The sequence below is a fragment of the Brassica rapa genome, chromosome A09, assembly GCF_000309985.2.
Source record: "Brassica rapa cultivar Chiifu-401-42 chromosome A09, CAAS_Brap_v3.01, whole genome shotgun sequence".
NCBI lineage: Eukaryota > Viridiplantae > Streptophyta > Magnoliopsida > Brassicales > Brassicaceae > Brassica > Brassica rapa.
In genome coordinates, this window is record NC_024803.2 from 33406836 (window position 1) to 33423272 (window position 16437).

At 38.4% G+C, this 16437-nt stretch overlaps 2 protein-coding genes and 1 non-coding gene across 3 annotated transcripts; 2 read left to right on the forward strand and 1 right to left on the reverse strand.

Moving 5' to 3' along the window:
* Positions 1–6106: 6106 nt before the first annotated feature.
* On the reverse strand, positions 6107–6213 carry LOC117128819. The gene has a single exon (XR_004452210.1). It is a non-coding gene; the product is annotated as a small nucleolar RNA R71 (small nucleolar RNA).
* Positions 6214–6293: 80 nt separating this feature from the next.
* Positions 6294–11214, forward strand: LOC103833713. Its single transcript, XM_033281069.1, has one exon. The coding sequence runs from the start codon at positions 6344–6346 to the stop codon at positions 11168–11170; it is 4827 nt and encodes a 1608-aa protein (XP_033136960.1). The 5' UTR covers positions 6294–6343; the 3' UTR covers positions 11171–11214.
* A 459-nt stretch (positions 11215–11673) lies between these two features.
* On the forward strand, positions 11674–14999 carry LOC117128515. The gene is made up of 2 exons (XM_033281096.1): positions 11674–11814; positions 12160–14999. Exon 2 carries the CDS (start codon positions 12165–12167, stop codon positions 14070–14072), a length of 1908 nt encoding a protein of 635 aa, XP_033136987.1. The 5' UTR covers positions 11674–11814; positions 12160–12164; the 3' UTR covers positions 14073–14999.
* The last annotated feature ends 1438 nt before the right edge of the window (positions 15000–16437 follow it).

Sequence of the window (16437 nt, forward strand, 5' to 3'; positions counted from 1 at the left end):
GGCTGGTCGGCTGCTATTGATTTAAGAAATTTCTTTGTCGGCAATACACTACCAGTCTTACCAATAAAATTCACTTACCAATACAAAGGAGATAAGAGAGGAGAGTTTTTATGCTAATATGATTGAAAATATGTTGTTAGTCTATATTTTTCTAAATTTAATTGTTTATTATAGAAAATAATAAATTTTATGATTCAGTTATTGAAAATATAGTTTGTTGTCGCAAAAAGATATTTTAAAATTTATCTGATGTTATGCCGGAAAAAAAATTTTTATTTGATGTTATTTTTATTGTCTTTCAGTTCTGTTGTTATTATTCATTTGAGAATATCTCAAAACAGATATTCCATAACAAATCGAGTTTAAAAAATAAAACAACATGAAAATTCCTAATAAAGGAGGAATATTTGATGCTACTTACAGTAGAAACTCTATAAATTAATAGACACTATAAATTAATAAACTTTTATGTTTTTTAAGTTGGAGCAGTTCAAAATATGACACAAATCGATAAAATAATAAGATAATATTTTCTTAGAAAACTCTATGAAAGTATAAGTTAATAATTTTTATAGATATATATTTTATATATGTACAAACCAACATTTCTATTGTTTTTATATTCATAATGGCATTATCTTTATTTTTTCCTTAAGAATTCAATATTTTTTTATAATACTTAGTAAAAGTATATCTAAAACCACATTTAAATTCAAAAATATATATTTCATATACACCAAACAATATAAAAATAATAATATGAAAGTCGAGTTAAAATTAATTAATGTATATACAGTAAAGTTATATTTTATATAAAAGATATACTTTAAAATAGAAATTCCAAAAAAAAATTTGTAAATTAATAACTCTATAAATTAATAAAATTTCAGTCCCAACTTTATTAATTAATATATTTTTTACTGTAATACTTTCTCTGAATCCAATCATAAAGCCAATCTGAAAAATCTAAAGCGAGATAAGACTCATGGAAGCACCTAGCTTAGTGGTCAAAGTTTAAAGGTTTCTACACCTAGGTATGAGGTTTGAAACCCATACAACACAATTTCTTGCAGATGATATGATGTAAAATTTATCGAAGGTTCCAGAGTACTGCAGATACAGTTTGCTGTGGAGCGGGCATGTCCATCGAATGTGTGGTACATGTAGAACCATATGTCGATCTAAGTGTTTCGAGGAGAGCTTCATCGTGGAATCATTTTCCGTAGAGTTATTCATCAAAATTATAGGAAATTAATCATCATATGTAATAGAGTTAAAGATTATACGATGATGTAATTATTACCCAAATGTTAAAAAAAGAAGAGATAAGACTCAAACCATCCATTTTTATGATACTATTGGATCTTTCGAACAACGCTATTAGCTTTTGGAGTTTCCAGTGCAAACTAACTATTATTGAAACATGCCTAGTTTATTTAATCAATACATGGTAAGCACTGATAGAAAAATCTCCAACTAAAATGACAACGAAATTTTGGATCATTTAAATTAAAACAAGAATTACTTGTTATTAAAATTTTACTTGTATAAAATATTTAAATTCAACGTTGTTATTTATAAATTTATTATTATTATTATAAAATTGTTAGTCATTTTTTTAAAAAAAATCTTGTTGAAAAGGTTGTTTGATAAAACAATTAGTAAAAATATCAAAAATCAGCTAAAGTCTATAACCATCTAAAACTCGGTTAAAATAAATTCATTTTCAAAAACAATTTTATTAGTTAATCAAGATTTCTAAAAAATTGATTCCCTAAAATTAAGGGAAAAAAAAAACACTTTCTATAGCCAATCAAAATTTTAGCAAATAGTTTTCCTATAAACTATGGAAATTAGTTTTTACATGATATATCAACTTTTAAGTGAAAATCTAGAATCAATGTTTTTTTTTAGTTTTGGTAGAGTAACGTAACTTTTTATACTCTCTCTGTTCCATGATATAAGATTTTTCACTTGAATGCACAGGGATTAAGAACTTACTTTTTAAAAGATAAAATTATTAAATAATATATATTAAACATAAATTAACCAATCATAAATAATGTAGTAAAAAGTTATTGGTTAACCAATTTTCAATAAAGTTAAAGTACCTTAAAAATATCAAAATATCTTATATTTTGAAACATCAAAACTTCTCCAAAATGTCTTATATTGTGGAACGGAAGGAATATATATTTTTCGTATCTTTTTGTTAATATTAATATGAAATGTATCAACATTGAACAACTGTATATGTTCTAAAGTAAATATATTTTTATTTTATAAATATTTTTTATTATTAATAAATATTTTTTTTCATAAAATAAGTAATTTGTCAAATATGATAAATTTTGAAACATTTTAATTGTAAAAATTATATATATTTGCATATTGTAATAATTATTCATTTAGGTTTTTTTTCAAAGCTCATTTTCATCCAATCAAGATTTAATAACTAACAAGCACACTAAATAATAATAATTTATATAAGGAAAAATACAGCCATTCAAGTTGAAACTTTTATAAATTATATAAGGAAATTTTCTAAATAGTTTCAAATTTTTAATATTGTATAATTCATATAATATTGTTTTTAGAAAAATATAATAATTAAAAACATGTTACTGTATTTTATTTTTACCTGTAATAAAATAACCACAAGACTAAAAATGTAAAAAACAAGAAAATATAATAAAAATTATATCTTATTTAATAAAAATGTAATAATAAATCTTTAGATAATTTTTATTCTATTTTCTGGGTGTTTACATTTTTAATTTATACCTATATAATGTTGATGTTAAGAACACATCAAACTCATAATTTATATAAAAAAAAAATGTTAATTTTGAAAATTTAATTTACTAATTTTTAGATAATATTATAAAATTTTGATTTTTTTGATTTTCAATGGTAAAACCTCTCAACTATGTGTTCTTAATGTCGAAACTCCTAAGCTAAAGATTTACCGGTAGTATTGGTAATTATGACCTGGTAGGGTTTAATTCATTAAATAAAGTTAGTTTGGGGTTATTTTTCGTTAATTACTTAGTTTGAGAGTTTTTACCCAAAACAAACTTAGTTGAGAGGTTTTAACGTTAAAAATTATTACTTTATTAATAATTTCGAACTTGTACATAATTTTCATGTAGAAGATTTGTTATCATTACAGGTACATCATTATGAAAACAATAGGTAGGCATAGAAGAATTTAGTGATCGAGCTAATGCATCCGCCACTTTATTAGCTTCTCGATTTATCCATTGAAAGGAAATGTCTTGAATCTTCTCCGCCCACCACCATATCTCTCTTTTCCAACTGTAAGAAGCAAAGTGTAGCGCCTTATCACTTAAAATTTCGATGGCTTGTTTACAGTCAGATTCTATGTTAATCTTTCTGTATCCTCTTCTCCAACAGTATCGTATTGCCATAAGGATAGCTTGTAGCTCGCTCTCCAGAGGTGAACCTACTTTATGGCCTTGTGCTTATACTGCTCCTTGATAAGTTCCACTAGCATCACGAACAACCCATCCTGCTGTAGCCGGTTCCATCGTATTGACAAAAGATGCATATACATTGCATTTCAACCAATGTTCTGGTGGTATTCTCCATGTATATTTATGTCTTACTCTATAAGATGCTCTATTGTCTTGTAATGTGTCTCTTTCTTGATTCTCAGCATTTTTTCATTGTCGAGCATCACTCTTAGCATTAGTCAAAACATTCTTCCAATTGAATTGTCGATGCTGATATAATAACATATTTCTTCTCTTCCAAATTCTCCAAAAAAAAAAAAACCAAATAGGAAGGTCATGATGATGATTCAGAGTTGCCACATTAGAGACTTGTAGACATTCCTCTAACTTCTCTTCAAGACTTGTCGTTAAACTATTTATGATAGTATTATCTATCCCTGAGGCCCTCCAAATCTTCTTAGCATAAGGACAAGTAAAAAAGAGATGTTCCTCTGTTTCTTCCTCCAACCAGTGATATCTTGCATAATTACATTGTTTTAACCTTCTATTTCTTGCATGTTTTGATCATCTAGATTAGGAATCATGCATTTTAGTCTCTTTTTGCATTGCATAAGTCTTTATCAGGTTTTGGAGTTTCCATTGGAGATCTTAGAGGTACTTGGAAGCATTTGGGATCAAAAAGGGAGTGGGAAATGCTGTTTAGGCGAGCAAAGCACCAGAGCGGGGTACGGGAGCGACGTGCGACACCCGCTCCAGAAGAATCGAAGGTTGGCGCGACGTCTTGCACCGAGGTGATACACCCGCTCCAAGCCCAACTTCTTGTCGACGACTTTCATGATGCGGAGCGACCTATGGGAGCGACGTCACGCACCCGCGCCGGATGTAGAGCGACCTCTGGAGCGACGTCATCAACCCGCGCGCGTTTTGGAGAGGTGAAGCATGTGTTGCGGAGCGACCTATGGGAGCGACCTAGTGCACCCGCGCCGCGTTTTATCTTATGTCGAAAACTTATGTTTTATTTGGGCTTTTGAAGTGATTAATTAAGCCCATTAGGTCTTAGAAGTCACATAAATACTCTCTAAACCTAATTGTAGGATCTTATCTTGTTTTCTATCTAATCACAAAAGAACTTTTAGGTGAAAGATCCTATCTTGATCATTTTTCTCTTGTGATTGCTTGATTATCTTGATCACTAATCATGATTAGCACCAAATCATCTTTGATTCTTGGGCTCATCATGGAAAGTAGTGAGTAGTCATCTTTGGATTCATGGGTTAGGGAGATTAAGGGTGATTAAGCTAGATCTAAGGTGTTTAGGTGTAGATCAATCTTATTCCTTGCTAGTAGAGGGCTTTTAATGCAACTTTAGAGTTGGCCTCTCTAAAGTTGAGCTCTAGACATTTCATACCCGGAAGGTGTTTGATGAAATACCTGAACCAACTCTCCTAAGCTTTTAACATCCTTTACCAAAGGGATTTGTTGTTAAAGGTGTTAAGATGGCTAGTAGACTTGAGATTAATGATTACCTAGATAACATTCAACCAAAGGGATTTGATGCTTGAGTTATCTAGGTAAATGAGCATTCATCTAGGGATAGAGTTTGCTTAGGATTGTGTCTAGGTCTAAGGTAGATATAGATTGGTTCAAAGTTGACACCTTTAGGTTGAATCTTGATCACCCAAGATCGATTCCCATAGCCCATGAGTTCTCCCTTCTTATAAGAAAGAAAGCTTTGTCCTTTATTGCATTTTAGGTAGTAATCTAGTTTAAAAACATCTCAAAAACTGGTAGCACTTAGATTAAGCATGGTCTTGCATTCCCTTTGCTTTAGAATCACTTAGAACTGGTTTGACATCCTTTATACTACAACATTTGATTAGGAGCCTTGAAACTCCTATCATCAAATTGGCGCCGTTGCCAAATTCTAAGTTGATTGTGACATTGGGATTTAGTCATTTGCTTGAGACTAAGTCAATTTTTATTTAATTGTGTTATTGCTTCTCTTTGTCCTTCTCCCTTTGCATTTCAGGTGTATGAACACAAGGAGCAGAGGTCCAACAAACCTAGTTCCAAGAGTTGAAGACATTAGAGCACTTGAGAGGGAGATAGCAAGACAAAGAAGAGAAGTAGAGCAACAGGCTCACTTGCAAAGGTTGGGGCTTGATATGGAGAATCTGCCTCAAGATGGTGAAGTCCAAGGAGGCAATGGTCCAAGAGTTGATCCTTTTAGACCACAGCGCCAGCCACAACATCCACAGCGCCAAGCTCGTGCCATTGGAGCCTATGATCAACCTCACATTCATGGTCATAGGTTGGGAATCAGAGCACCAGCTGTGGAGAACAACAACTTCGAGATCAAGTCAGGGCTGCTCAACACTATAGAGAACAACAAGTATCATGGTCTAGCTGCTGAGGACCCTTTTGATCACTTGTACAAGTTTGATCAGTACTGTGGCTTGTCCAAGACTAATGGTGTTTCAGAAGATGCTTTCAAGCTGAAGCTATTCCCTTTCTCTTTGGGAGACAAGGCACACCAATGGGAGAAGACTCTTCCAAGTGACACAGTCACTACTTGGGAAGATTGCAAGAGAGCTTTCCTAGAAAAGTTCTTCTCTACTTCAAGGACAGCTAAGATCAGAAACGAAATCTCCGGGTTTCAACAAAAAGGTCTAGAGAGCTTCAGTGAAGCATGGGAGAGGTTCAAGGGCTATTGAGCTCAATGTCCCCATCATGGTTTCAGCAAGGAGAGTTTGCTAAGCACTTTCTATAGAGGAGCTTTACCACAGTGCAGAAACAGGCTTGATACTGCAAGCAATGGTTTCTTCTTGGGGAGGACTGAAGAAGAAGCAGAGGAACTGGTGGAGAACATGGCTAAGAGCGACTCAGTCTATAGCGAGGAGCATGATAGGGTCAACAGAAATGATGATCACCAGACAAAGAAAGAGATCAAGTCCTTGCAGGAGAAGATGGACTTGCTTCTTTCTAACCAAGCTAAACAAGAGCAGGTCAACTTTGTGGGTGGTCCTATTCAAGAGATTCCTCCCAAGATTAATGAGGTTGATGGTTTGGAAGGACAAGAGGAGCTGTGCTTCATCAATAACAATGGTTTTTGGTACAGGAAGGAGCCTAACTTTCAGTACAACAACTACCAGCAAAAGTCCTACTCAAACAACCAGCAAGGAGGATACCAGCAGAGGAAAAACACTCAGCAAGGGAGCTATCAACTTAGGCAAAACACCCCTCCTGGTTTCAACAATAACAACAATCAGTCAACTCAAGCTCAAGGAAGTTCTTCACAAGCTCCAGCTTCAGATACAAGTGTGGATGCAATGTTCAAGAAACTTTTGGATTTTCAGGCCAAGAATGAGAAGACAATGGGTTATGAGTTCACAAAAATTCACTCCAAGATTGATGGAAGCTACAATGAGCTCAACAACAAGATCCGACATTTGGAGAATCAGTTTGCTTCAATGAACTCTCAGCCAAGTCGCCAACAAGGGGCATTACCTGGAAAGCCAGAGCAAAATCCCAAGGAAACAATGAAAGCCATCACCCTTAGGAGTGGAAAACAGCTACCACCAAGAACTCTCATTAGGGATAATGAGAAGCAAGATGGGGAGGTGGTCATCAATGTGGATGATGATGTGGTTATTATGGATGAGAAAACCAATGAGGAGATCTTGGAGAAAATAGTTGAAGCAAAAGGAAAGGGTAAAATTGGAGAAGAAAAGAAGGGGGAGAACAAGAATGAAGCTGCAACTTCATCAAAAGGAGCTCTATTCAATCCTCCTCCCTATGAACCAAAACTTCCTTTTCCCGGTAGATTCAAGAGACAGCTTTTGGAGCAATACAAGGCCTTATTTGAGAAGCAAATGAGCGAAGTTCAAATTACTATGCCCATAATTGATGCCTTCATGCTAGTGCCTCAATACAGCAAGTTCCTCAAGGATGCTGTAACTAAGAAGAAGAAGGAGATGGAAGGCATGGTGGTTCTTACTCATGAGTGTAGTGCTATTATCCAAAGGCTAACCATCCCTAAGAAGCTTGAAGATCCAGGAAGCTTCACTCTACCTTGTGCCATTGGGCAATTTGCTTTTGAGAGGTGTCTATGCGATTTGGGAGCAAGTGTGAGCCTTATGCCTCTCTCCATTGCTAAAAGGCTTGGCTTTACACAATACAAGAAGTGTAGACTCTCTCTTGTGCTAGCTGATCGCTCAGTAAAGATTCCCATTGGTATCCTAGAAGATCTCCCTGTTATGGTTGGAAATTGTGAGATTCCTACAGACTTTGTGGTGTTGGACATGGATGAAGAACCAACGGATCCTTTGATATTGGGGAGACCTTTCTTGGCTACAGCAGGAGCAGTTGTGAATGTTAAGGAAGGGAAGATTGATCTTCACCTTGGAAAGGGAAACATTCTTCACTTTGACATCAAGGAAGTGATGAAGAAGCCTATTACTCAAAGCCAAGCATTCTACATTGAGGAGATGGAGGTTTTAGCTGATGAGCTTCTAGAGGAGTTGGCACTTGAAGACTCTCTACAACATGCCTTAACAATTGAGAGAGAGGTCCAAATGATTGAGAACAAGGAAAGTGATGCCTATGTGAAGATGCTGGACTCTCACAAAGAGATTAGTGATGAAGAACAGAATGAGGAGTTTTCATATGAGGATCACCATGCTTTCTCAGCTACTCAACAAGAGAATCTCCAAGAGGATGATTGGAGTGAACTCAAAGCACCAAAAGTGGAGCTTAAACCTCTTCCCCATGGTGTAAGGTATGCTTTCCTTGGCCCTAATGAAACTTACCCTGTCATAGTGAGTAGTGAGCTTAGTGAAGATGAATTGTCTAAACTTTTGAATGAACTTAGAAAGTATAGAAAGACAATAGGCTACTCACTAGATGATATTAAAGGGCTATCACCTTCTTTATGCATGCATTGGATACATCTAGAGGATGAATCTATGACTTCTATAGAACATCAAAGAAGGTTGAACCCCAACTTGAAGGATGTTGTAAAGAAAGAGATTCTAAAACTCTTAGATGCAGGAGTCATCTATCCTATTTCGGATAGCAAATGGGTGTCTCCTGTGCATGTTGTTCCAAAGAAAGGAGGAATGACTGTGGTTAAAAATGATAAGGATGAACTAATACCAACAAGAACAATAACAGGACATAGGATGTGCATAGATTATCGAAAACTTAACAAAGCATCTAGAAAGGATCATTTTCCATTACCATTCATTGATCAAATGCTTGAGAGACTTGCAAATCATCCCTATTATTGTTTTCTTGATGGGTATTCAGGGTTCTTCCAAATCCCCATACATCCAAATGATCAAGAGAAAACGACTTTCACATGCCCCTATGGTACCTTTGCTTATCGAAGGATGCCATTTGGGCTATGTAATGCTCCAGCCACTTTCCAAAGATGCATGATGTCTATTTTCTCTGATCTTATAGAGGATGTTGTGGAGGTGTTTATGGATGATTTCTCTGTCTACGGATCTTCGTTTTCTGCTTGTTTGTCAAATCTTAGCAGGGTCCTCAAGAGATGTGAAGAGACCAACCTTGTGCTGAACTGGGAAAAGTGTCACTTCATGGTAAAGGAAGGGATTGTGCTTGGACACAAGATTTCAGAGAGGGGGATTGAGGTAGACAAGGCCAAGATTGAAGTAATGGTTGGGTTAGCTGCACCAAAGACAGTTAAGGATATTAGAAGTTTCCTTGGTCATGCTGGATTCTATAGAAGATTCATCCAAGACTTCTCGATGATAGCAAGGCCAATGACTAAGCTTCTATGCAAGGAGGCTGCATTCGTCTTTGATTGGGAATGTCTACAAGCTTTCAAGATGTTGAAGGAGAAGCTGGTTAGTGCCCCCATCGTGCAGCCACCAGATTGGGATCTCCCCTTTGAGATAATGTGTGATGCTAGTGACTATGCTGTGGGAGCTGTTCTTGGTCAAAAGAAGGACAAGAAGACTCATGTGATCTACTATGCAAGTAAAACTCTTGATGAAGCCCAAATGAAGTATGCTACAACTGAGAAGGAGTTGCTAGCCATTGTCTATGCCTTTGAGAAGTTCAGAAGCTACTTAGTTGGGTCAAAGGTCATAGTCTACACTGATCATGCTGCATTGAGACACCTCATGGCCAAGAAGGATGCTAAGCCAAGGCTGTTGAGGTGGATCTTGCTGCTACAAGAGTTTGACCTTGAGATTAGAGACAAGCCAGGAGTTGAGAATGGTGTAGCTGATCACTTGTCTAGACTGAAGATTGAGAGTGGGATCCCTATTGATGAAGGGCTTCCAGAAGAGCAAATCATGGCGATTGGAGCAGTGGTAGCAGTTTGTGAAACTGGAAAGAAGCTTGAAGAGGTGAAGGCAACTAAAGAGAAGGGGCCTTGGTATGCTGATTTGGTGAACTACTTAGCCTGTGGAAGAGAGCCACTCGATCTTGAAGGATATGCCAAGAAGAAGTTCTACAAAGATGTGAAGAGATACTATTGGGATGAACCTTACCTCTACATCCTTTGTAGAGATCAACTCTATAGAAGAGCAGTAGCTGATGAAGAAGTTGAAGGGATCCTCACACACTGTCATGGATCATCTTATGGAGGGCACTTTGCCACTTTCAAGACTGTCTCAAAGGTGTTACAAGCTGGGTTTTGGTGGCCTCATATGTTCAAAGACACTCAAGACTTTGTCTCTAGGTGTGATTCATGCCAAAGGAGAGGAAACATCACCAAAAGAAATGAGATGCCTCAAAACCCAATTCTAGAAGTAGAGGTGTTTGATGTGTGGGGTATTGACTTCATGGGACCATTCCCATCATCTTTTGGAAACAAATACATCCTTGTAGCTGTTGACTATGTCTCCAAGTGGGTAGAAGCTGTGGCAAGTCCCACCAATGATTCTAGAGTGGTGATAAAGATGTTCAAAAGCACTATCTTTCCAAGGTTTGGAGTTCCAAGAGCTGTCATCAGTGATGGAGGTTCTCACTTCATCAACAAACTGTTTGAAAGTCTTCTCAAGAAGAATGGTGTGAAGCATAAGGTTGCAACTCCCTACCATCCTCAGACAAGTGGTCAAGTTGAGATCTCCAACAGAGAAATCAAGTCTATTTTGGAGAAAACAGTGGGGACTACAAGGAAAGATTGGTCCATCAAGTTAGATGATGCACTATGGGCTTATAGGACTGCTTACAAGACTCCTTTGGGAACCACACCTTTCAACCTTGTGTATGGGAAGGCTTGTCATCTACCGGTTGAACTTGAGTACAAAGCATTGTGGGCTGTGAAGTTGCTGAACTTTGACATCAAGAGTGCCAAGGAGAAGAGACTTCTCCAACTTAATGAACTGGAAGAGATCCGACTTGATGCTTTTGAGAACTCAAGGATTTACAAGGAGAAAACCAAAGCTTTTCATGACAAGAAGATCTTGAAGAGAGAATTCAGTGCTGGAGATCAAGTGCTTCTCTACAACTCTAGACTGAAGTTGTTCCCCGGGAAGCTCAAGTCAAGATGGTCCGGTCCTTTCAAGATCAAAGAAGTTAAGCCATATGGAGCAATTGTGTTATGGAACAAGGATGGTGGAGACTTTACAGTCAATGGACAGAGGGTTAAGCTCTACATGGGAGCCACAACAGAAGAGGAAAGAACTTCGGTTCCACTCTTCGACCCCATTCCCGCCTAGCTAAAAAGAAAGGAAGTCAAGTTAGAGACTTAAAACAAGCTCACTTGGGAGGAAGTCCCATGTCTATCCTTGTACATACTTCACTAAAAAAAAAAAAAAAAAAAAAAAAAAATAAAAATAAAAAAGGGGTCGCGGGGTGTTGCCGCGAGGTCTAGGAGTCGTTTCGTGTATCGACAGCTCGAGCCTGAGATGGAGCGGGGTGATGCAGCGGGGTCTGTAGGTCGCGCCACATTTTGAGTTTCGGAAGATGGTTTGGCGCGGGGTGTGACCGCGGGGTCAGGAGGTCGCGCGTCATTTTGAGGAACGGACATAAGTTCTGGGAGCGGGGTGTGGCCGCGAGGTACCGTCGTCGCTCCACGTCACCCAGGTATGAATTCTTAACCCGAAACCCGACAAACCGACCCATACCCGACGCCCCGACCCGGCCTAAAACTAACCCAACCCCGCTCCCTTTTCTCTCTCTCTCGTTTTCTTCTCTCCCTCCCCAAACACAAACACACTCTCTCAATTCTCCCAACTCTAAAAACCCCATAACTCACTCAAATCTTCCCCAAATCAACCCATTCTTGTTTCCAAATCCAAGCTTTCGCCCCTGTAGTCTAATTTCTTGAATCAATTCATCTTTTCATTCTAATCCAAGCAAGGTATGGTAATTCAAAGATGAATTTCGTGGGTTCATGAACCCTAGAAATTCAAACTCAAATTTAGCTTGGTTTCTTGCTTGATTCTTGTGAATTTGGCTAGGGAAAGCTTATATATCATGTTGGGTTGCTAATTTTGTGGTAGAAGTGAGTTGAATCCGAAATTGAAAAGCTAGGGTTCTTGAGAATTGGGAATTTTCGAAATTGTCCACATTGGGTTTAAATATTGTTTGGCATGAAGTGTTTGGATGGTTTTGGACTGTGCTAGCTTTACTTAGACCTGATTATTCATTGTAACTCATCTCTTGTGATTCTTGCTAATACTCTACCAAGATTTGACCATTATAGGTACAATGGCAAAGACAAACAAGACGGACATGGAAGCTAAGAAAGCAGCAGCTGCAAAACGCGAATTCGAACTGCGGGGAAAGCCTCTAGAACCTGCTGAGCCAAGCCAACAAGGAGTGGAGAGAACATCTAGGCAACGAGTTCTGGATGCAAGGAAGGCAGCGGAAAAGGAGAAAAGAGCAGGCAAGGCTGTGGCATCTTCTTCTAGAGATGAGGAAGAAGAAGAACCAGCTCCACCAAAGAAAGCCAAGATGTCCAAAGGGAAAGGGATAGCTCTTGAAAGGGACAGAAGTAAGTCACCAACAGTTGAAGAGCTACACCATCACTTGGCTAAAGGTGTTTCTTGGGTTCCAACACGCTTTGCTGACCCCAAGATGATGGAGGAGCTAGGAATCGAAAACGATGTTAGGACAATGCTGCAGCACATGAAAATGGAGAGCTTCTACTCCATGGCCTATCCTACTTACGAGGAACCTTCTTCTCAGTTCCTTGCAACTCTTGAAGCATCTTTCTATGAGGGTAACCATGTGAGACATGGATGGGGCAAAATCAAATTTAAGGTCAATGGAAAGAGCTATTTCATGAGTTTCAAGGAAATTGGAGCAATTATGGGGATTGAGGATAATGAAGATCAAACCCTCCCAAGGTTCAAGAAGCTTCCTACTGGTGTTTGGAGAGTGATAAGTGGAAATCAACATGCTACTGGTCATGACAAGAACTCAGCCATCAGACATCCCGCAGTGCGTTATCTCCACAGGATACTTGTCCACACTCTCTACCCTCGCAAGGAGGCAGGAACAGTCAATGAAGAAGAGCTGCGACTACTCTACCGGGCTGTTATAGACAATGTTACACCAGAACAGCTTGAGGAGTTTGAGGAGACTGATAAGATGAAGTTTCCCACAACTGACATCTTCAAACGCTTTGGAATGGTTGGTCTCTTTGTGGAACGTCTCATGTACTACAAGGATTGGGTTTGGACTACAGCAGATTCATCGCCTCAGCTTGGAATTGGTGGTATGATAACTCCACTGCTGATAGCAAATGGTGTGAACTTGGGGAATGATCCCAAAGGACCAGCATTCATTGATGCCCCTTATTTGAGGATTGCTACTTACATTGGTGGAAGGTATCAAGAGAAAGTTGTCTACACCTACTTCCGCAAGGGAAAGATGGCTAAGTTGCTGCTCCCAAATAGAAAGCTCACAAACATAGAAAGGCCGGGGATCATCCACTTCGACATAGATGAATCAGAGCTCTTTGGACCCCATGGCCCTATAGATCCTGTGACTGCTCCTAAGAGAAGGAGAGGTGGAGGGAGAGGTCATGTAATGACTGGAACAAGTGATGCTACACAAGAAGGATCTGCTACCCCCCTCTATGGTCCACCTCGCTACCACTTTACTCAGAGCTCAACAGCTTTACCCCATGGCCCTCTCCGTGAAGCTCATGAGCATATTGACAAGCTTCAAAGATGGAACAAGGCTCAGGACAGGACAATCTTCAAACTAAAGACCAAGTACAAGGAACTTAAAAAGACAGTAAAGAAGCAAGCTGAAGCTTCAGCTCAATTCATGAAGAAGGTGGCTGATATTTTGGTTAGAGGAGGAGTAGGAGGATGTAGTTCTGAAGACTTTGTTACTAGAGATACCTCAGTTCCTCAACCTCAGCCCTATGACCCTGTCACCAACCCTTCCTTGGACCTTGGACCTCCCCTTACTGCCCGACAGCTCTTGCGCCTGGCACGAAACCCCCAAGCTCATAAATCCAACTCCGGGAATAAGTCTCCTTCCCTTGCCTCAACCGATGCTGAAACCGACAACGAGGAAGTTGCCAGCGAGCCCCAAGAATACTACACTACCTTCCCTGATGACTCCGGATATGGAGACTCAGGTTTCTTCCCGAACGCTTAGACAGGTACTCCACTACCTTTCCATTGTATATACCAGTTTTTCTTCGCAATTGTTTTCGGTATCTCCTCTAACTTCCTAACACAGAGACTGTGTGAACTAAGTTTGGGGGAGGCATCAAGTATTTAATATGTTTTCTTTGTTGATTTGAGTCTCATGCATTGCATTGTATATATATATATGCATAAAAAAAAAATTAATTAAAAAATTGAAAAACACAAAAAGAAACATGTAGTTGCATCACTTGCACTTTTAAGATTGAGTCTAGAGCATATAGGTTGCATTCACTTGCATTGGGAACAATGATTTAAAATGCCTTGCAAAGAACCCTTGTCTAGAACTCAAAATGACACCCTAGTTAAACATATCAAGTAGCTTAAACATCTCCTGAAAACCTTGCACGCTTCGAGCCTTGAAAACTCTTCTTGAAACTTGTTTGCTTGCTTGATGTTAGCATTGTTCTTAAGATCAGCTCCAATCTAAACTTGGCTTGAATGAACTTAATTTCTCTTGCATATGGGCATTTGCATACTTGATCATGGATCTCATACACATTTGGGTTATCTTATTCTTTCATACCTATCTTTGTTAACCCAAATGGCACTCCTTACCCTAAAACCCTAACCATTCCTTGAGACCAAACATTTAATTGCATGAGTGAGGCCTCTTTTGATAGCTTGTCATGTGCAAAATCTTGAGAGTATTGGAGGCGACATAGGTTTATTCTCATCTCTTGCTAGCACAATGAGTTAGCATTTAGGGATGTGAGAGGGGTTTGTGTGTTTTAAATTTCAATATCTTGGGTTTGGAGAGTGAGAAAGATGAGAGATATGAAAATAAAGCTCCTAGGGATATATATAAAAAAAAAAAGAAGCTCTTGATTATGTAATAAAGAACCTTCCCCCTAATAAAAAAAAAGAAAAAAAAAAAGATCAAAAAGAAGTTGGGGAAGGAAATGAAAAAGGGTTAGAGCTTGTGGAAAGTGGATTAAAATCCCTAGTGAGTGGGTCAAATGAAAAGAAAAGAGAGTTGTACATTGGGTGAGTGATGTGAGGGGGTTTAGATTGATTTTGAGATGATGATAAAGAGGGTAGAACTTGTGATCATTTACAACAAAATGGGGTAGAATGATGAGAATGAATCTATGTATACATGAGTTGCTTCTAATCTTAGAAAAATTTTGCATAATGATCAAGCTCTTTGTTTTGAGTGATAACCACCCTTAAATAAAAAACATTTGAACCCATCTCTTCATTCATATTAGACCATTGCATGCCTAGCCAAATGATTGAGATCATGTGCCCATTTGTGAGACTTCACCTTGTGTGTGTGTGTGAATCAATGTGAGAGCTGATTGAAAGGACTTGTTGGTAAAGAGTATTGCAACTTGAGTAGAGGAAAAAGAGTATGGATAGGCCTAGAGAAGCTAGAGTATAATAAGGAGAATGCTCATGCTATTTGTTATGTTTCTTTAGGATGTTAAGTTGAGTGCTAGGAAGTGTTACTTTTGGCTATGAGTTCCCACTTTCAAACCTCTCTCCCTATGAGTTCTTACAAGTCACTTGAGGACAAGTAAGATACAAGTTTGGGGGAGTTGATATCTTGCATAATTACATTGTTTTAACCTTCTATTTCTTGCATGTTTTGATCATCTAGATTAGGAATCATGCATTTTAGTCTCTTTTTGCATTGCATAAGTCTTTATCAGGTTTTGGAGTTTCCATTGGAGATCTTAGAGGTACTTGGAAGCATTTGGGATCAAAAAGGGAGTGGGAAATGCTGTTTAGGCGAGCAAAGCACCAGAGCGGGGTACGGGAGCGACGTGCGACACCCGCTCCAGAAGAATCGAAGGTTGGCGCGACGTCTTGCACCGAGGTGATACACCCGCTCCAAGCCCAACTTCTTGTCGACGACTTTCATGATGCGGAGCGACCTATGGGAGCGACGTCACGCACCCGCGCCGGATGTAGAGCGACCTCTGGAGCGACGTCATCAACCCGCGCGCGTTTTGGAGAGGTGAAGCATGTGTTGCGGAGCGACCTATGGGAGCGACCTAGTGCACCCGCGCCGCGTTTTATCTTATGTCGAAAACTTATGTTTTATTTGGGCTTTTGAAGTGATTAATTAAGCCCATTAGGTCTTAGAAGTCACATAAATACTCTCTAAACCTAATTGTAGGATCTTATCTTGTTTTCTATCTAATCACAAAAGAACTTTTAGGTGAAAGATCCTATCTTGATCATTTTTCTCTTGTGATTGCTTGATTATCTTGATCACTAATCATGATTAGCACCAAATCATCTTTGATTCTTGGGCTCATCATGGAAAGTAGTGAGTAGTCATCTTTGGATTCATGGGTTAGGGAGAT